General features: G+C 38.0%; 1 protein-coding gene across 10 annotated transcripts in view; it reads left to right on the forward strand.

Moving 5' to 3' along the window:
- The window catches only part of ESF1 (ESF1 nucleolar pre-rRNA processing protein homolog), a 60,451-nt gene extending 39,883 nt beyond the window's left edge, over positions 1-20,568 (forward strand). For all 10 annotated transcript variants that reach the window (XM_043512070.1, XM_043512068.1, XM_043512069.1 and 7 more), the window contains 5 exons: positions 3,684-3,805; positions 6,601-6,691; positions 15,477-15,547; positions 18,789-18,935; positions 19,775-20,568. In XM_043512070.1, the coding sequence (XP_043368005.1) occupies positions 3,684-3,805; positions 6,601-6,691; positions 15,477-15,547; positions 18,789-18,935; positions 19,775-20,068 (725 nt within the window). In that variant the 3' untranslated portion in view covers positions 20,069-20,568. The remainder of the gene's footprint in view (positions 1-3,683; positions 3,806-6,600; positions 6,692-15,476; positions 15,548-18,788; positions 18,936-19,774) is intronic.
- The last annotated feature ends 216 nt before the right edge of the window (positions 20,569-20,784 follow it).

Raw genomic sequence — 20,784 nt, forward strand, 5'->3', positions numbered from 1 at the left:
ACATGCCATGTTCTCGGGCCTCTTCTACTGCACACTTCAGTTGCATCCCATTGTTTCTCACTGCTTTTTAGTGGTTGGTCACTGCTTATTTACTTTGCAGTGTAGAGAGTTACTTTCAAGCAGATAATGAAGATATTCTCCCCCCCCGCCCCCTTGTTCTTTTTTTCATGGCTTTCATTTTGGGACAGTTAAGTGACAAAAGAATATTGTGGTTTATTTACTTCATTTGTAGATCCCTATTTTCAATTACGTAGATGAAACAGTTTCTTTTTCCTTCTATAGTTATAAGCCTTCTGACTACTTAGAAATAAATTTTTTTATTCTCAGGATGTGGTCTGGACAATCGTTTCTAAACCATTCTAAATTGGTAAGGACATTTAATGCTTTTCTTGTGGTATTTGGCAGTCTCAGGAAAGGGCTATATTATTCAAGTCCTGCTTTGCCAGGTGGATCAAATTATTCCATTTATTATTTCCATAGCCTCATTCTGCTGGAGATGTGACATGTTTCTCTATCCATAATCAGCCCTCTTCAGAGAGAATGTGTGAAGTCATTAGATGACCATCAGTGTGTTTTTTCTAAGCATTACAAAATTTAGTTGCTCTTACCTTTTGGATTCAATTTTTTGGGAACAGAGGAGTCTATTCTCAGTGCATTTCAGGAAGAAGTGTATTGTTGAAAACAATTAAGTATATTTGTGTATCTATAAAAATATTCTGATTTGATAGGGCTTTTCAGTGGTCTTATTTTTCTGACTTATAACCACCTCTCTAGTTCTTTAAGTTGCAGTGACTGTCTTAGTACTTATTCACTATTTTATTCCACTGTTTGTGTGTTTGGTTAGATGATGGTCACTGCTTATTACTTCCCATTAGTCCCATTACTTCTGCAGTAAGATAAGTCTTCTTCATCTCACAATCCTGATTCATCCTAAGAGCAGATGGAAAAATATTACGTGCTCATGTAATTAAAGAGCATGTCATAAATCATACACACAGAGGGGCTGAATTAAGATTGCACTCTGTTTTCTGGCATTTCCTAACTTTAGAGTGCTTGATATTGCAACTTTAACATGTTCTTTTAACAGGTGTTTTTGTGTGTAATGTGTATACAATCTAGTCATTCTTTTGGGCAAAACTCTGGAGATGACAATATTCACTTTAGTCTAAAAGCTGTCCATGGCAAAAGGTAGTACGTTCATAGCTGAGGAGTGTGTGTTTAATTAAATGTTTCTTTTGAAGTTCAGAAGCTTATGCACTTGTTTTTAGGAAGGGTTAGTAATAATTAAGACTGTCTGATTGCTTAATCCCTTTCAGCGTTTCATGACTAGAAAGATTTTGAACCAGTAGATTATACTTGCGATGCATGCTTTCGTGGGAGCCCTGTGAAGCTGTCATTTGCTGTGAAAGGGAAGAGGAAATTTCCTTCAACAAAACATTTAGCCTGATATCGAACTTCTTCCAATTGTTGACAGCTCAGGAAATGTGAATTTGGGTATTTCTCCTAGAGTAGTTTCAGAGTAGCAGCCGTGTTAGTCTGTATTCGCAAAAGGAAAAGGAGTACTTGTGGCACCTTAGAGACTAACAAATTTATTAGAGCATAAGCTTTCGTGAGCTACAGCTCACTTCATCGGATGCATTTGGTGGAAAAAACAGAGGAGAGATTTATATACACACACAGAGAACATGAAACAATGGGTTTATCATACACACTGTAAGGAGAGTGATCACTTAAGATAAGCCATCACCAGCAGCAGGGGGGGGAAGGAGGAAAACCTTTCATGGTGACAAGCAAGGTAGGCTAATTCCAGCAGTTAACAAGAATATCAGAGGAACAGTGGGGGGTGAGGTGGGGGGGGAGAAATAACATGGGGAAATAGTTTTACTTTGCCACAAGTACTGCTTTTCTTGTGGCACCTTAGAGACTAACGAATTTATTTGAGCATAAGCTTTCATGAGCTACCACTCACTTCGTCGGATGCAAGAGTTTCTGGGTTTCCTAGAGTACACACCTGACAAAAGGATATCAGAGAGATGAAGATCTAAGTTTATGGTCTGATAATTACAGCTCCCCATGGATGTAGGAGGGGATGGTAGATTACCCATGTCCTTTGATCTTTCAGTTCATATAGATGCTAAATATTAAGAAGTACTTCTGGTAATTTGATGATCCTAAATAAATAAGAGGATAATCTATTTAGCTAGTTTCAATTTTGGTTTCTGATGAGTCGTCGTAATTTGAATGTGTACCCAAATTAAAATAGAATGTCTGTCTTGATACACTTATGTATTTTTTAGCCACTGTGGGGGTAGTATGTTCTGAGCATGCCCCCTATTCTCTACCTCATGTTGACAAATACTTTTTTTTTTTTTAAACGTTATCATGTACCTTTTGAAGCTTTGAATCTGGGATTCCTGTCATACCAGAAGTCTCCTGTTTCTAATTTTTGACCCTGACCTAAATAGTCAGACATCAAGGTGTTTAAGAAAACGTTTTGTGGATTTAAAACTTAGACTTTTTTTAGAGAAAGTAAAGTGGGTTTTCTTTGTAAAATCAAAGGATGTCACTAATAAGCAGTAACCTTGTGTGCATACAATGCTTATTCCAGTCTTTCAGAGCAGTTTTAAGATAACTAAATAGTAATATCTATATCTATTTTTCCTTCTATTGCTGTCCATCAGATTATATCATTTATAGTACAAACCCAAAAATCATAACTTTTTTCCTGCATGGGCTGCATACACATAATTTTTTTTAACTTAAGTTGAAATTGGGGGAGACAACTGAACATGAATCCCACAAGTTCGTGCATTCCCTTACAAGCTAACCGCTCAGAAATCCTTAACTTTATTTACATTTAAATGTACTTCCCTTTTCTCTTAACATCTCACTTCATGAGAAACTCCTATATTTTAAATTTTACCTTTTTTCATTATAGAATTGTAGGATGAAGTAGAATTGAAAAGCTGAGGAATTTTAAATTTGTTTCCTGGTTTGATGTATTTTGCTGGAGAGGCACAATAATTGAAGGGAAAATATAAACATTAAAATCCCTGTGGAGTTTCCTAATAAACATACTACTGGAAGGCATTCCGCGAAATGGGCTGCATTGACTAGAAGTTAAAGCACAGCACGGGGAGATGGACCTAGGTTCTAACCTCAGTTTTAAAGCTTGTAATATTGTACAAATCACTTAATCTTTCAGTGCTTTGTGTCCCTCCTTTTCCCCCTCCGAAATCCTTATTAATTTTGTAAAAACTAATTAATATTAGTGAAGCACTTAGAAGTCCTCACAAGGTTACTCTAGCTCTAAGAACGTGACACTTGTAGACTGCAGCACTGAGCTGGGGCGAGAAGGCAGTCGAGGAAATCAGAAGTGCTGAGGACTGGGTATTGCCACTCTCGTTCTCTCAGACATCTGCACAACTTACCACTGAGGTGCTGGAGGTGGTTTTTTAGCATGAAGTAGGAGGATTTGTACAGCAAGCTGACCTTTCCCCTGGATACATTGCCTTGATTTGACAGTCGATATTTGTGCAATTGCATGGCTCAAAGATGGTAAATATTTCCCTTTGAATCAGGGCTTTGCTGATGAGAATATATTAGAGACTGTTTTTAAGAGGATGAAGAAAACTTGAACAAATTAAGTTTGCCTGTTCATTTGTTTTTTTATTTTGCCATAGGACTGAAAGAAACTGCTGAAGAGATGGTCAAAAGCAAGTTGGAAGGAAAGGATAAACTAACTCCATGGGAACAATTTTTAGAAAACAAGAAAGAGAAAAGAAAACTGAAGAAGAAAAGAAAGGTGTGTATGTTCTGATCACTCACATTTTTAATTAAAACCTATAACTGTCCTATTTTGCCTTGAATTAAATACGAAGGAGTTACAGCTTCTAGAATGATTTGGGGGGGCTGATAGTATGGTGTGTCTTCATTTAGAGACTGTTTACAAGTAACTTACCAAATCTAGAGAGTTAGAAGGATGTTCAGGGTAATACTAGTCATAACAGGCTTCCACGTATTTTCATCTGTCTTTGGCCGCCAAAGTAAATATCATTATAAATTTGTGTGATAAAAAGAAAATAAACGTACATCTACCCAGAAAACTACCTTTTGATCTTAGAGTTTTGTTAGCCACTTAAACATTCCAGAGTGTATCATATTAGTTGCTAAAATATGATTGGATAGCAAGGCTTCTGATTAGGATGCACAAAATTCAGTCTCCCAAAGTTCTAGCAGCATAAACATTTTGAATGGCATTGAGGAGTTGCTCAAAGATTAACTAGATGTGTACGCTTGAGGGATATTTCTATGTATGAATGACAAAATGGAATTGCATTCATACTACTGGTCTTTCTGCCATGCTTTTTGCCTTTTCATTTACCAAAGGAATTTGTGAGTTGATTCCTGTGGTGGTAACACATGAATGTTAGGGAGACTTTTTTAAAAAAAAAATACGCTGCCAAATCATACCTTTATTATCTTTCTTCATCCTGAACCAGCCCCAGTATCACACAAGTGGCTTCTCTATAGTGCCTCCTGCTGGTCAAGGGTGGCCCTGCAGATGCTCCCTGACTTGGTTTACAAGGTATGTCAGCCTGTCAGAAACAGAGTGGCCCCTGACACATGCTTGGCGTCAGTCTTTAACGGTTAAATCAGTAGCTCTCAAACTTTTGTACTGGTGACCCCTTTCACTTCGCATGCCTCTGAGTGTGACCCCTCCCCCTTATAAATTAAAAACACTTTATTTATATATTTAACACCATTATAAATGCTGGCGGCAAAGCGGAGTTTGGGGTGGAGGCTGACAGCTCATGACCTCCCATGTAATAACCTTGTGACCCCCCTGAGGGGTCCCAACCCCCCAGTTTGAGAACCCCTGGGTTAAATAATAACAAAGTCAGAAATAGGCTGTCTGGGTCTGCATCTTTAAACAAATAAATAGAAAAGGCAACTGCTTGGTTACAGTGCTTTAAGCAAAGGTCCTTATTTGGACCTGGGGTTCTGTAGCACTGAGGAGCATCTCCTTTGTCCTAATATCACCCAGCCCTCGCCCCATAAGAAGCAGGCAAGCTTTCTTAACTGGTCTGCTGTTTCCCTATTGGTCAGTGTCTCCTCTTGGCCCTTCTGGGCCTGCGGAGGACTAAGGGCTTGTCTACACTGGCAATTTACAGCGTTGCAACTTTCTCACTTAGGGGTGTGAAAAAACACACTGGTAGCTACGCCCCACGTGGAGGTGGTTTTTTAGAGCACTGTGAGAGCTGTCTCCCAGCACTCTGCCACGACTACATAAGGCACATTAAAGCGTTGCCAGTGTAGACTAGCCCTGTGACTTGTAGGTAGCCCGGCCTAAGTCAGTATTCTTTAACAGGGGGTGTCGGGTTTAATGCTCCAGCAGAAGGCAGCAAAGGCCTGATAGAGCCATATCACATCGAGATAACAGATTAATTAAAATAACTTCTGTGACTTTTGTTAATGTATTTTTCCATTCTCTAAGCAAAGTTACAAGTGGCATTTGATCAGTAACTGCTAAAATTTCTGAAAACAAACTGGCTTCTTGTGTTAAATAGTGTTTCTAGAGACTACAGCAACTCTTGCTGGTGTAAGACTCTCCTTTACCCTGACTAAAACCAACAGGGTAATGTTTCACATGTGCTGGAGGCTAGGTGTTCTAAGGAAAAGGTCCTCCATTCTTGAACTTGCTTCCCCTATAAGTTTAAACCCACATTTGATAAACTTGAGGGCACAGTCTAAAGCTGTTTACCTATGCTTTTGCCTAAAGAAGGTTTTTGTGGAGGACAGTTGTTAGTTGACTATTCCTATTTTAAATAGGACCAGCACACTTTATGCATCTCCTGGTAAGGGCGGTGAACTTGTTTTTTATATGCTGAGTTTATATTTTTTGCTTGTGGAATACAGGCAATCATGAAACAGGAGTGATTTGAGCAGCTGTGCTTTTTTGGCAATGACTTCAACCTGCATGTTTGAGGACTGCCTTTTGTAGAGAAGAAAGGATATATTTTCTCCTTGGTAGTTCATAAACATGCTGTGCACACTGTCCACTCTTCTGGGTGCAATTATTTTACTTATTGTTGATCTCCTTGAATCATTAACTTGAAAAATATTGTGTGTGGATACGGAGAACCAGAAGTTTTCTTCTGATCCTATAATTAATTGGAATGTTATACAGTTTATATTCTGTGGACTTAAGACTTCCTTGAATGTGTAAATTATTCCGCTCTTTGTGTTCATAGTAAGATTTATAGCTCAGTGTGTTATACAGACTTAGAATTGTTTATTTACATTCACCTTGGTTCACAATTTATGATATGTTTCAGATCTGTCATTCAGCTCATAACCTTAAATAATCCAAAGAAGTGAGCTGTAGCTCACAGAAGCTTGTGCTCAAATAAATGTGTTAGTCTCTAAGGTGCCACAAGTCCTCCTTTTCTTTTTGCGGATACAGACTAACATGGCTGCTACTCTGAAACCTTGAAGTTGTGAATTAGTAGCAGCTACAAGAAGTTGTTTCATTTAGATGAAACTTCTGTATTAGTTGCATGTTAAATGGAAATGGCAAAAATCACTGTTTTGTTATAGGCTACTGCCAAAGAAGAATTGAATGAAGATGAATTTCCATCTGATGTTGACTTGAATGACCCATACTTTGCTGAGGAACTTGGCAAAACAGGTTGGTTCATAAAAGTAATTTTCACTTGTTTAAAATAATATGCTTTTTCTTTAAATAACAAGCTATAGAAATAGAGAAGTATAAAAATACGGCTCAGTTGCCAGAGTTCGTGTGTGGAATTAGTGATATGCAATTTGTGATAGCATGTGACTCTTAGCCTATATCATATGGAATGTCAGGAAGACATTTCTCCCAGTACTTTCAGCAGTGACCATCAGTTGGTTATTGCCAGAAAGTGGCTATGTGGGAGCCAGACCTACCAGCTGGTCCTCGAAACGCACCAGAGGAAAAGGAAAGAACCTGGTTGCCCTTGAAAGCCAAATAAGTTTTACCCTGTGTATAAATGGAAACACAGGGCTGAGCAACTTGGATGGGCCCCTTTTGAGGTTTGGATAATTGAGATAAGTATATCAAGTTTTATGTACGTTTTCCGACTGAATTTGACCTCGTACCCTGAAGTTTTTCAGTCACTAACTGGGAATGCATAAGGTGTGAATGATGACCAAGAGCCAGAAGTCATGGCAGTCATTTGACACTTCCATTTTTTTGTTTTTAGAGGGAAATGGGAATTGAAAACACAAAAATGTTTCAAGACCTCAGAACATGCATGATTGTTAAAATTGGTGGGGATTCAAGAGTCTTTATTTTTGGTGAACCCTTGCCCCTCTTCACTCTGTTTGCTACACCTTGATGTGGCTGCCAGGCCAACCCTGGATAAAGTAGGGAGGGTTGACTCCAGGGATAACTGTCACAGTTGAAGGCAACTGCACCTGGATTTCCCCTCAGTGGTCCAACCAGGGTACCTGTTCTCTGGCTTTCACCACTGCAGACATTGCCTTTCTTGGGTGGAGACCTGTGTCTCCCTCCCTTCTGATTGAAGTATTTCCAGGGTGCACAGTTCCTCCTGCCTTCACTGTGTTGCTCCTAGCAGAGACAGACTTTTCAGGTCTTTTCAGCAATAGATTCTATGATTGACAGGATAAGTTATATGGCACTCAAATAAAGTAGAAACTTTCAAATTCAAACTAGTGACTGGAAGACCCCATTTCACAATATTAAACCTGTCTGGAGAAAGTTAGACATCTTGACATATGGGTATGGGACAGTTGGGCCTTTTTGGCACCAAAAGAGGAGTGGGAAGAGGCTTAGGGTTTCTGATCTCTAAGAAGCATTTTTAACTTTTGGTACTGAGGTTAGTGCATCTCCTTTCTTCCTTTGATCAGGGGGAGGAGCAGAGTCCACTTCAAGTTTTTGGGGAAAAGAGCTCCTGAACTTTGTATTTCCCACCTCTGCAACTCTTTATGGCAACTAGCTGCCCTACTGCATCCTACTCCAGTATCATGCAACAATCACAAATAAGCATGAACATGATGTTTCTATTGAAATCGTTAATGAAAGTTGAATTGTCATGAGGCTTCAACGTTAACATACCATTGAGACCAATGGGACCAGTTCATACTTCTTCATACTTCATACATGTTGTTTTAAAGTGTCTGCAGAATCAGGAAGACGTTATTGCATCCATTGAGTTCATAGTATTACCACCATATTGTCTCACATGGACATCTCATCAAAACAGTAGTAAAAATGTCTGTGCTCAGTCTCCACTAGCACTCTTTCCATTACTACCACGGGTCGAGATGCGCTGGTGGTAGTGCGATAGTGGGAGATTCCCACCAAAATGCTAAAGTAAACATAAGTGTAATATCTAAATAGTTAATACTCAAAATGAAAACTTAGATTGTAAAGCTCAATTATGGTGCACTTTTAAAATCTATTATGTAGCCTGGCTCTGTTCATTGGAAACATCACTTTAGCGCTCTGGTATTAAATCTTTGCTGAGAAATAGGGTGAGGCTGCTATTTGTGTGGACAGTAATTTTGGGGATGCAATTTAGCAATGTTTTGCTGTATTTGAGGCTGGCCATGTCTTAAAGTACTACACAGTGGCATAGGTGCAGGGCTACAGCTTCGCCACTGTAGCACTTCAGTGCATATGCTCGCTACAGGCGGAGGTTTTCCCCTCACTATAGTTAATCCAACTCCCCGAGTCGCGGTAGCTAGGTTGATGGGAGAATGTTTCCATTGACAGAGCACTGTCTACAGTGGGGGTTAGGTCAGCATATCTACATCACTTGGGTGTGCATTTCCCCCTGAGAGATGCAGCTGTACCAACTGAAATTGTTAACTCTAAGCGTTCTGGCTCTATGAAGCTATTCATATTGCTACAGATTTTTCACACTCCTGAAAGATGTAGCTATGCTGTTGCTAGTTTTCCTTGTACACGAGCGCTTAGTCTATACTACAAAGTTTTGCCAGCATAGCTACGTTGGCTAGGGGGTGTGAAAAAAATCACACCCCCAGCCAGCATAATTATTTTCGCAAAACATCTGGGTAGACACAACTATGCTGACAAAAGAGTGCTTCTGTTGGTTTAGCTAATGTCATATGGGGGGGGGGGTGTAACTATGCCAAGAGGAGCCCTCCTGTCAGCTTACGCTACGCCTTCACTAGAGGGCTCTGATGATGTAGCTATACCGGCAAAGGCTCTGTAGTGTAGACAAGGCCTAAGTTGGCACTAAGGGTTCCAAAAATTGGAGAAGCCCTACATGTGGGAGATATTTTGAGGGTGTTTTTGAAAATCCCGTTTTGCAACATTGAATATTGTACCTGAATTCATAGCCAAATCTTAATAAAAGTTTACAATCTGACTTTTTTTAATTATGCTCACCAAATTTTAAATGCTTCATTTAGAATTGGGTGTATCCTGCAATTTACGTTGGACAGGAAGAGTTAATGCTATGAAACTTGAAGCAAATGGAAAAATCACTCAGTCAAATATGAATTGGTTTATTATACAAGCCAAAAATACTTCTGAAATCTTTATGGATGTTAACATATTTAAGTATCTGACTTTTATTCTTTCAGTAGTAAATTTTTTTTTGCAGAAGGAGATGAAACTGTGATTGCATGTCAGCTGAAATGTATGGAAAAGGAATTAACATGAATATGGTAGAATAGCCTATAATATTGCATGAGGGATTTGTATGAAATGGAAAGGGGGGGATTAGAATTCTAGTGTTATACTAATAGTATTCTGCTTTTTATCATACCTAAACAAGTTACTTCAGGAGACAAAGTAGTTGATGGTTGTTCTTTGATTTCAGGAAACCATGTAAGTATGAGAGAAATGTGAAGCACTGTGGTTATCATGTTCTTATTCCAAAATTTTCCATAGTAGGCTCAATGAATATAGCCAGATGACAGTAAATAATGGCTGGGTATGGCAATTAAAAAATTTTTTTTTTTATAGAAGAATTCTTAGAATGGGTGCCCAAAGGTAAAAAAATCAGATTTGGTAATCTAATTCTTTTCCTAGGATTTAGTTAATTGCAAACTGTTAACTGCATAAGTTAATAGCTTTTTAAGGCCAGAATAGATTGTTATAATCATAAAATGAACAGGGAGAGAGTGAAAGGTTTTGATTAGCAGCTGAGGATCCTGTGCATGAAGATAAAGGGCTTGGTTAATTATGCTTTTGGTCTGTCTGTATGTTAGTTTGTGTCTCTATGTGGCTGGGCTTTCAAGCCTCTAAACAAGAAGGGTGAGAAATCTGTGTCTCTGGGAGGGCTGGGAGATTGGGGCTCTTTGGCCATAGGTCGGGACCAGTGTTAAAGTCTTAATCCTCTCTGTGAGTGAGGGGATGACCTGACCTGCAAGGCTAAATGTGTAAACCAGTTGTGAAGTGAATTCCTGAGGTGAGCAGGAGGTTACCGGGAGTTTGAAAGAGTTCGCAATAGAGAGTAGGCGCTTTTTCTCATGGGTTTGTGGTCTTGAAGGGCTTCTGTTGTATCAGAGAGACAGTTTTTGGACAACCCACTATCACCACTGCAGGTCCAATCAGATAAGTTTTTTGTTTCAAAGGAACAGGAGAGATTGGAAAACAGAGAAAAGGGACTGGCAGTTTGTGACCAAGCAAGGAAGGAGAAGCAAGAGAGGATGGATGGTATTTGACCACCAGAGGAAAGAGAACCAGGGGAAATTCAACATAGGGAGAGCTATTGAGTCATATTCCGGTACTCCTGCAGCAGCTGCAGAGAATCTCTTGGAAGACTGAAATTCCAAAACTGGAGAAAAACACAGGGACCTCTGCAGGGCACATGAGAAGATGGATGTCAACCATACCCAAAATGTTCAGACACCTGAAAAGGAGCTCTTTGTAAGCTCAAGAGCTTATCTCTCTCACCAGCAGTAAAAGATATTACCTCACCACCTTGTCTTTCTAATATCCTGGGACCAACATGGCTACAACACCCTGCATACTGCTTCAGAAGATTCTATGCAGATCATCAGAGACTTCAAAGATCTTACAAGGGAGCTGAAGGATAGGAAAGCATTGGTGGTGATCTGAGATCTGCCTTGCCCAGCAACTGAGAGAAGATAGCCAACAGAAAATGTGAGAAGCAAACTATTGGCTAGGTGAAGGGCCCAAAGTTGATGGTTTGGGTTTTGTGAAATACTGGGTCATCTTCTATAGGGAGAAAAGGACGTATGGGTTGGACTACCACTGTTTTTCAGTAGAAAGGGTTCCCGTTTTCTGGGTGACAGAGGAGAAAAGCCTGGGAAATAGTCAGGAGGAATTAGAAATGTTCATTTATGAAAAGAAAATTTGGTGTAATTAGTATTACTGAAACTTGGTGGGCTGAGTCACATGACTGGGATTTTAATATTACTCCATTTTAGGAAAAAGAGAGTGGGCAGCCGAGGAACAGGGTTGTCATTCTACATCAAAGAAACTATTGTCTGCATTAGATTTCTTGACAATTCAGAAGTATAGGACCTAGAATAGTTATGGATCAACATTCTACCTGATAAATCCCAACGTGGGGTACTGGTTGGGAATCTTAGACCACCAAATTAGACAAGGTAATAGGATGAGCAGCTCCTTAAACATCTATATACAAAGTGTACAACAAAAATTGTGTTTTCATGGAGTTCAGACTTTCAGACATGTGGAAGGGTCTCATGCAGCCATTAATAGAAACTCCCAGGAATGTTTTACAAGTTATAATGGGGTTCTCAAACTTCATTGCACTGTGATCCCCTTTTGACACTAAAAATTTCATGACTCCAGGAGGGGTGACTGAAGCCTGAGCCCACCCAAGCCCCACCACCGCTGGCAAGGGGGGAGACCAAAGCCAAAAGGCTTCTGCCCCAGGCAGAGGGCCTGTAACCTGAGTCCCACCACCCAGGGCTTAGGCTTTGGTCCCAGGCGGTGGGACTTGCTGGGGCCCACGGCTAAAGCCAAAGCCCAAGACAGCCTTGGCGACTCCATTAAAATGGGGTTGTGGCCCACTTTGGGGTTCTGACTCACAGTTTGAGAACCCCCTTGATTGTAAGGACTGGCAAAGGAGCACAGCAAATTTCAGAACAATCTGAGTAAGCATTTGGATTTTACAGCGCTTCAAGACAGTATTAAGAGGCATAATCTACAGGTACATGGCAAAAATATTTTTATAGTCAACAGCTCTTTTAATATAATAGAAAAAGGAATGATGAGGTATAATGGTTGGAAGCTGAAGCTAGACAAATTCAGTCTAGAAGTATAGCATACGTTACTAATAGTGAGTTTAATTAGCCATTGGAATAATTTACCTTGTGATGTGGTGGACTCTCCATCACTGGAAGTCTTTAAATCATGGCTCGATATCTTTCTAAAAGTTGATCGTATAGCTCAAACAGAAGTTATAAGCTTTGGTGCAGAAATTGTTGGTTGAGGTTCTGTGAAGTGTTAAGCAGGAAGTCAGACTAGATGAACATATAATAGTTCCTTCTGGTCTTAAAATCTATTAATCTAGTCTGACTATTCTGCAGGTGGCATTAGTCTTCTATACTGGGTAAATGAACACTATTGTGTGAATAACTTGTAGCTGAACAAAAACACATTTTTTTAGGAAAGCAGTCCTGATTTAAAGGCTACATGTGGTGATGATTTTATTGTCAACAGCAAAGAGAAAAGGTCTGACAATTTTGGAACCAAATAGTCTTAATTTCATGAAGCTACAAGACTAAGGCTGGTTCTGACAGGCTGCACAACCTATAGTTGCGAGGTGGGGGCTGGGAGGGGAGGTGATACACAGTCCTAATTAGGATCAGTCTTCCATAGGGAGGCAATTAGTTCTGCACTTACTTTCCTTATTCCTTCTCCATACACCATATTAGAAGCGAGTGAGCAAGCTGAGCCTCATGTACCCAGAGACCTTGTTAAGAATTTGGAGCTCCCCATATCAGTGAACCCGTGTTTGTACGGCACCTAGCACAATCCTGGATCTCTAGGGCATTTAGGTGCTACAGTAATACACATAAATAACAATATGGATCTGCTTTGCTTCTGAGAGGTGTTCCCTCCTGGCACCCCCTATGTTTAGGGGCCCTATCAAATTCACAATCCATTTTGGTCAATTTCATGGTCCTAGGGTTTCAAAAATCATAAATTTCATGATTTCAGGTATTTAAATCTGAAATTTCAGTGTTGTAATTGTAGGGTTCCTGACCCAAAAAGGAGTTGGAATGGGGGGGGGGGGGATGTTTGCGGTACTGCTACCCATACTTCTGCGCAGCTGCTGGCGCTGGTGCTGCTTTCAAAGCTGGCCAGCTGAAGAGCAGCGGGGGTGACCGGGAGCCCAGCTCTGAAGGCAGTGTCCTCTCCAGCAGCAGCGCAGCAGTAAGGATGGCATGGTATAGTATTGCCACCCTTACTTCTGAACTGCTGCCTGCAGAGCTGAGCCCTCAGTCAGCAGATGTCACTCTCTGGCTGCCCAGCTCTGAAGGCAGCAGGGCAGAAGTAAGGGTGGTGTAGTATGGTATTGCCGCCTTTACTTCTGCGCTACTGCTGGTGGGGTGCTGCTTTCAGAGCAGAGTGCCCGACCAACAGCCGCTGCTCTCCAGCTGCCCAGCTCTGAAGGCAGTAGCGCAGAAGTAAGGGTGGCAATACTGTTTCCCCCCCGAACTCCCTTTTGGGTCAGGACCCCCAATTTGAGAAACACTGGTCTCCCCCATGAAATCTGTATAGTATAGGGTAAAGCACACCTAACACCAGATTTCATGGTCCATGACATGTTTTGCATGGCTGTGAATTTACTAGGGTCCTACCTATGATTGTTGTTTCTCAGCTTCCCTGTACCCATCTCTTTCCAGTCTCACCAGGTCTATTTGTTCTTGCATCCCTGATGTAGCCAGTTTGGGGAAGGTTTCAAACTTGTATTTGTACAAACTTCTATTTGTACAACATAGAATTGAATAATATGTGGAGAAGGAAGAACAAACACCTACAGAATAGGAGTCCTCTGATGGGCTTGAACTTCCTCTGCCCTGAATGGTTTCCCTGGAGGTACTGAATCAATAGTTTAGGACTCTGAGCAACTGATGTTGTACATCTTTGTTCTTCTTATTGGCAGCCAGGGTTTTGTGGTGGTATGTTTTTTGTTTTGTTTTTTTTTTTTTTCCCAAAAAGCTTTCTGAGAAACCCACCCAAGCTCTGCAAGCTATTTGGAATCAGTTGAGAGAATTTTTTTAAAAAGAAAATTACTTAAAATATTTCAGGGGCTCTTCAAGAGATGCTGTGTCCTGTTGCGTAGCATAATTAGCAAATTAACTTTAACTAGACTTTGTTTTGGCTTGTTAATATTTCTAGTCTCTTTTCTGGAAACAGAATGGATCCAAATATGTTCCTTAAGAATACCCCTTAAGAATTACTGGAAATGGGTTCATTAAAGGTCAGAGAGCATGATTTAGTCCAGGCAGCTTTCCATCTCCCCGTCTACCCAATAACATTGTAGGTCTTGAATCTTTCTTGAGAGAGAAATTTGATTGCATAGTATTTGTAAATATGATTCTCCTTAATAATTGGTTATTGTGGGCTTCTGTTTCCTACTATTAATATTCATTATTAGTATAAGGATCAGTGTATGCATAGGACCTTCTGAGTGAGTAAAGAAAAATTCATCAGAGTCACATCATTTAAGATGAGCTTAAATTAGCCCAACAATATTTTGGTCCCCTTTTGTTCTGCGATAATCTTTCTTTCAAATGTTTGTTTTTCATGCATAACTTGTACTGCTTCTCTATAAATATGGGGAATAATTTTGATCTTCTTGGTGGTTGGTTTGTTTTTTTTTTTTTTTTTTTTCCACATAGCCTTTATATTGACTTCAACAAGGCTGTACTCTGGTTCAGTTGCCAATACTGTCAATGGACAGATTAGGAAAACATAAATTTAAACTATTTTTCTTTTCTTAAACTATTTCTGTTACATTGTTCCTTTCCATACTGGAAGTTAAGTGGAAGGAATGAACATTTTAGAGAATGCACGTGAATTCAGTTACTTGTGTAGCAGCATAAACTCATTTCTCTTTGGATTTATAATGTGTGTCAAATTTGAACAGTGAGTGGCTTTGTGTAATTGGCTGTGCCCCACCAGTGGTTCTCACAACTGCCCTTTGCAAGAAGGAAGAAAAAAATTGTACCAGACCCCTCTTTTTTTCTTTGCCTACCATCACTTCTGCCAGTTTGAGTGCTGATTCCCACTCAGTAGACTGAGTGAATATTGTTCCCTGTAAAAATCCTTGCTAGATCTTAAGCATTTCTTTTTTTCAAGCTTTTTCTTTTATTACCTCAAATTGAAATATCAATTTCAGTTGACTGAGACACACTTTCAGATATTCTATCTATAGGAATTAGTCTCATGTATACTTACGAATTAACTCATGTATTTGTTGTGTGATCAGGTTTAAAGAAAATATCAAAGAAATTCAAGATAGAAGAAAGTGCCCCAGAAAAAGAAGAAGAAAAGCACAAGGTAATTTTTGTGTTAAATCATTAAGGATTACAGATATAGGTCCCAGTCCTTTAAATACTTGAGTTAATCACATGTGAGTAGTGCCAGTGAATTCAGTAGGACTACTCTGTTGATAGGAATATAATTAATGCCAGTCAGCATGTTTCTATGGAAAACAGGTTTTGCCAAACAATCCTCATTTCATTCTTTGATGAGATTACAAGTTTGGTTGATTAAAGGAAACTATAAATGTAATAAACTTTTTTTAACGTGTTTGAGTGTTGGAAGGTATTCTGAATAGAAAATTGGTACTGTAAAGTATCAATAAAGCACTCGTTAAATGGACTAAGAACTGGCTAACTGACAGATATCAAAAAGTAATTGTCAATGTGGAATCCCCATCAAATGGGGATGTTTCTTGTGGAGTTCAGCAGGCATGAGTATTAGGCCCAAAGTTATTCAATGCTTGTATCAGTGATCTGAAAGTAAATATAAAATCACTGCTTCTGTGAGCTATAGAGAAAAGAGCAGTGCAGACTAGGGTAGATTGATTTAAATTAGGGCTGTCAATCTATTTAAAAAATATTAATTGCCTTGCTAAACAATAATAGAATACCATTTATTTAATTATTTTTGGATGTTTTCTACATTTTCATATATATTGATTTCAATTACAACACAGAATACAAAGTATACAGTGCTCACTTTCTATTTATTTTTTATTACAAATATTTGCACTGTAAAAAACAAAAGAAATAGTATTTTTCAGTTCACCTAATACAATAGTGTAGTGCAATCTCTTTATCGTGAAAGCTGAGCTTACAAATGTCTAATTATGTACCAAAAAAACCCCTGCATGTAAATACCTTGCGACACCGGCTACAACAGTGTCATGCGAACGCCTGTTCTCGCTTTCAGGTGACATTGTAAATAAGAAGCAGGCAGCATTATCTCCCGTAAATATAAACAAACTTGTTTGTCTTAGTGATTGGCTGAACAAGAAGTAGGAATGAATGGACTTGTAGGTTCTAACATTTTATATTGTTTTGTTTTTTGAGTGCAGTTATGTAACAAAAAAAAATCTACATTTGTAAATTGCACTTTCACGATAGAGATTGCACTACAGTACTTGTATGAGGTGAATGAAAAATACTATTTCTTTTGTTTATCATTTTACAGTGCAAATATTTGTAATAAAAAATAATATAAAGTGAGCCCTGTACACTTCGTATTCTGTGTTGTAATTTAAATCAATATATTTGAAAATGTAGAACATCCAAAAATATTTAATACATTTCAATTGGTATTGTATTATTTAATAGTGTGATTAATTGCGATTAATTTTTTGTGTTAATTTCGTGAGTTAACTGCGATTGACAGCCCTAATTTAAATCAAAGCAATTTAAAACACCAAGTGGAAATCTTCAATTTAAATAATTGATTTTAATAAAGTTTTCTATTTAGTTTTTTTCTAAAGAGAGATGCATTCTCACTGGTTGATATAGCCATTAAAACATGTTGATTTACAACTAAATAGAGCCTTTAAACTAGATTTGGTATATCTTTTTTGCTACCTAGGACGTAATTATACACATTTATTTAAGCAATTACATCGTTTAATATTTTCAGATTCATATTACTTGTATGTTTTTTTTAGTATGTTGGAAAATAGTGAATGATAGGTGAAATCATAAATATTCATAATTTGAAAACTGAACCACTATGCAATAGGAGTATGCCCAGGTGGGCTCAGTGGATAATCCTAATAAGATACATGATGCGTCTCATGGAGTCGGGTGGGTCCCAATGCCTATGATTACTTTGCCAGTCTCTTGCACCCCGTAGCACAAGTCCCTGGATTTCCCAGGGGATCACGGCCATAACACAGTACAAGACCTGTTGTTCCATAATTATAAAGCTTTACTTCAAAGCTAGATGTTTCCCCCTTGTTCGTTTCTTTATATATTAAAAAAACCCAGCTTTTAACTAAAGTTTTTGATAGCGGCTCATGGATTCAGCATTATTTACTTACTTACTTACTTATTTAAATGTTTAAAGAGATTGTAATAAGCTTAGGCCTTAACATATATTTTGTATTAAATTCAGATTTCATTTTAACCAGGTTTATTTTTATGAGGAAAACTTATAACTTAAATAACAAATTAAAAATCTGATTTAAATAAAAAACTGATTTTTTTCCTGTTTTTTTCCATAAACTTTTTTTTTTTTTTTTTTTTTTTTACTATTTTCCTCCCAAAAATAAATAAATCATTGGTCTGTTTTTTTTAATCCATCCTGACCCAGATGTCAAGAACTGTGAGAGAGACTGCTAGCGGAAAGGAAATTATCAGTGAGACATTTTTCATTCCCTAAAGGCTTAGTTATTCCACTTCAGCAAAAGTTAATTTTATTTTTTTTAACTAATGTTATTTTTAAATAGTTTCCCATTTGCAGAAATAGCAAAGTTAGACCATTCAAAGTTATTTAGCAGTGTCCTAAATTCGTGGCATGGGGTTCTCATTTCTCATTAGTGTGAATGGAGTTTAAAGTATCCACTTCAATCACATAATTCCTTTGCTTTTGTTCGTGTGTGCCCCAAACTTAATTTCTTCTTTTTATTTAAACATCTGGTTTTTCACAAATAAAAACCATCTCTTATAAGATAATTCTTATCTTGAAACTTTTTTCATTTCTGCATTATAAATGTCAGTGTTGAGGTCACATAAGTTTCTGAACTCTTGTAAGTGGAATGTTTAACCATATGGTCACTGTGAAGATGAAAATGAGTGACAATGATTATATTTAATTAGAGAGCAACCTTTCTGGGTTGTTCTTTATTGAAAAATAAAAATAATCTATATGAGAATTTAAAAACAAATGCAATGCTTTAAGGTAAGCACAGATGGTTGTGGAATGTAGCCCATGTCACAATCCTACAAAGAGGCTAAACTGAATATAGATATAACAGCCTTGTGGAAACGAGATAAAATGTTTACCTGCTGTGCTGTACTACTGAGTATAAAACTCATTGAATAGTACTGTAGTTTTCCTCTTCATCAGTTCTCCAAATGTTTTAAAAGACATATTTAATTAATAATATAATAAACATTACTATGTTTTATAATCGCTTGCAATCTGTTTACAAATTACAACTGTTCCCCTGGAGCCTGGAAATCATGAGTGCTCATGTTTCAGAAGGAACATGTGTATTCCATACGTCCCAAGGAGATGTTTTGTAAATGGGCTCTTTTTATTGTAACAGGCTGAAATGGCACTGCTTATGATGGACGATGAGGAGGACGACAGAAAACATTTTAACTATGAGAAGATTGTAGAACAACAGAACCTGAGCAAGAAGAAAAAGAAACAACTAATGAAAAAGGAGGAGTTGTTAGAAGATGACTTTCAGGTAATACTAATACAGATTCCTAGTATTGAAATGTAATAGAATTTAGTAGTATCTTTACTTTTTCAAGAGGAGTGGATTGGAATTCTGATGTAAGAATTATACCTCAGTAATATGGTTTGACAACATTTTAACAGTGCAATTGAATATAAACCTTTTTATAGTACTCCTACACAGGAAAAGGCTATCATTACTAATGCTGGGATCAAACAAGGATACAACTTTGATCAGTCCATGTTGCTTTTGAATTTTTGTTACCGACGTGTACGTGTGCCTAACCCTTAGGACCTGGGTGGCTTTACATGGCTTAGATTACAAGCAATGTTTCCCTAACAGAGAGAGCAAAACCAGACTATGCTTAGGGATTTAAGGAGACAGAATTCACTCTTCAAGACTACATGCAATCTGTTGGCTGGAATATTGATTATTGCCCATCTCCACTAACTCTTTCCATGCTTGCTTATTCTTAACCAACAATGCATGTCTTCAGTGGCACACCTTTTGTGATGTACAGGTTTTGCACAGGAGTGTCTCCTGTATGTTGTTGACTCTCCCATACCACCTTGCACACAATGCAAAGGACAGAAGAGTCCCCCACACGTAGGTGAAATTCACCCTCCATGAATGCATAGTTTAATTTAACCAGCCTGACCAAATTCTGAGAACTACCGTTTGAAATTTAAATATTAAAGTTTAGGTTCCAGTTAAGTAAGATCTGACTTAGGCAATTAGTGTTACCCATATCTTGTACACGTTCTATCATTTAAATATGATTACTATATTTTCTGGTATGTTACATTTTGTCCTGTTTCTCTGATATAGGTTCTGTTTTCTATCTTCAGGTGAATGTTGCTGATACAAGGTTTCAAGCACTGTATACTTCCCACTTGTTTAATTTGGATCCTTCTGATCCAAACTTCAAAAAGACAAAAGCAGTGGAAAAAATTTTGGAGGAGAAAGCTCGCCGAAGAGAACAAAAGCAGCAGAATCTTGCAAAGGAGATACAGGAGAATGAGATTGGAAAGAAGGGAAATATCACTAAGAAAGCTGTAGATCCTGCTTTATCAATGCTCATAAAATCTGTCAAAAATAAAACAGAACAATTTCAAGCCAGAAAGAAACTGAAAATAAAATAAAGTCCAGTTGTTTGGTTTTCCTCAGTCCAGTCTGTATTCCTTGTAAAATGGCAAAATTCATAAGAGCTTTCTGGACGTTGAATCCCATAAACTAAGGGTTTCTAAAGGAAAAGTGCCAGTGTTGGGGCTTGGGGATGAACTATAGACAACCAATTACAATACCATCTTTCCCCCTCCCACAAATACCTCCTTGGAATAATATATTTGTAAAATAGTTCACAAACAGCATGTGTAACAAAAGTAATTTATCTAAAGCTGTTTATTTTATAACACCATTTCAGTTAAAACTAATAGAAATGTTAAAGATGGCTACAAAGAACTTCCTTAGTTGTAGTAATGGACACATTTATAAATGAGTGTGAGAGACTTCAGGTCCTGATATGATTTTTAGATTTAAAAAAAATATTTGGAATTTCATAATGGTGTTTTTAATACTCCATGAGTCTGTAAATACAATGTTACTGGTCAAGATAATTTTAATAAACTGAAAGTGAAGATGGGTTGGATGAATTTTGTTTTAGTCAAGAGAACTGATATGTGGTTAACTTGTGAAATAATGAATAAAAATATATTTTAGTGCATTAATAATACTTTTCACTTCTGTAATCTTCTAAGGATTCCAGAGCACTTCAGAAACATTTAGTGAAATTCTCTGATTTAGGAGAGATTCTCATTTATAGCAAGGAAACAAACAAGGTCAAACTTGAATGCCCACA

The sequence above is a fragment of the Dermochelys coriacea genome, chromosome 3 (assembly GCF_009764565.3).
Source record: "Dermochelys coriacea isolate rDerCor1 chromosome 3, rDerCor1.pri.v4, whole genome shotgun sequence".
Taxonomy (NCBI): Eukaryota; Metazoa; Chordata; order Testudines; family Dermochelyidae; genus Dermochelys; species Dermochelys coriacea.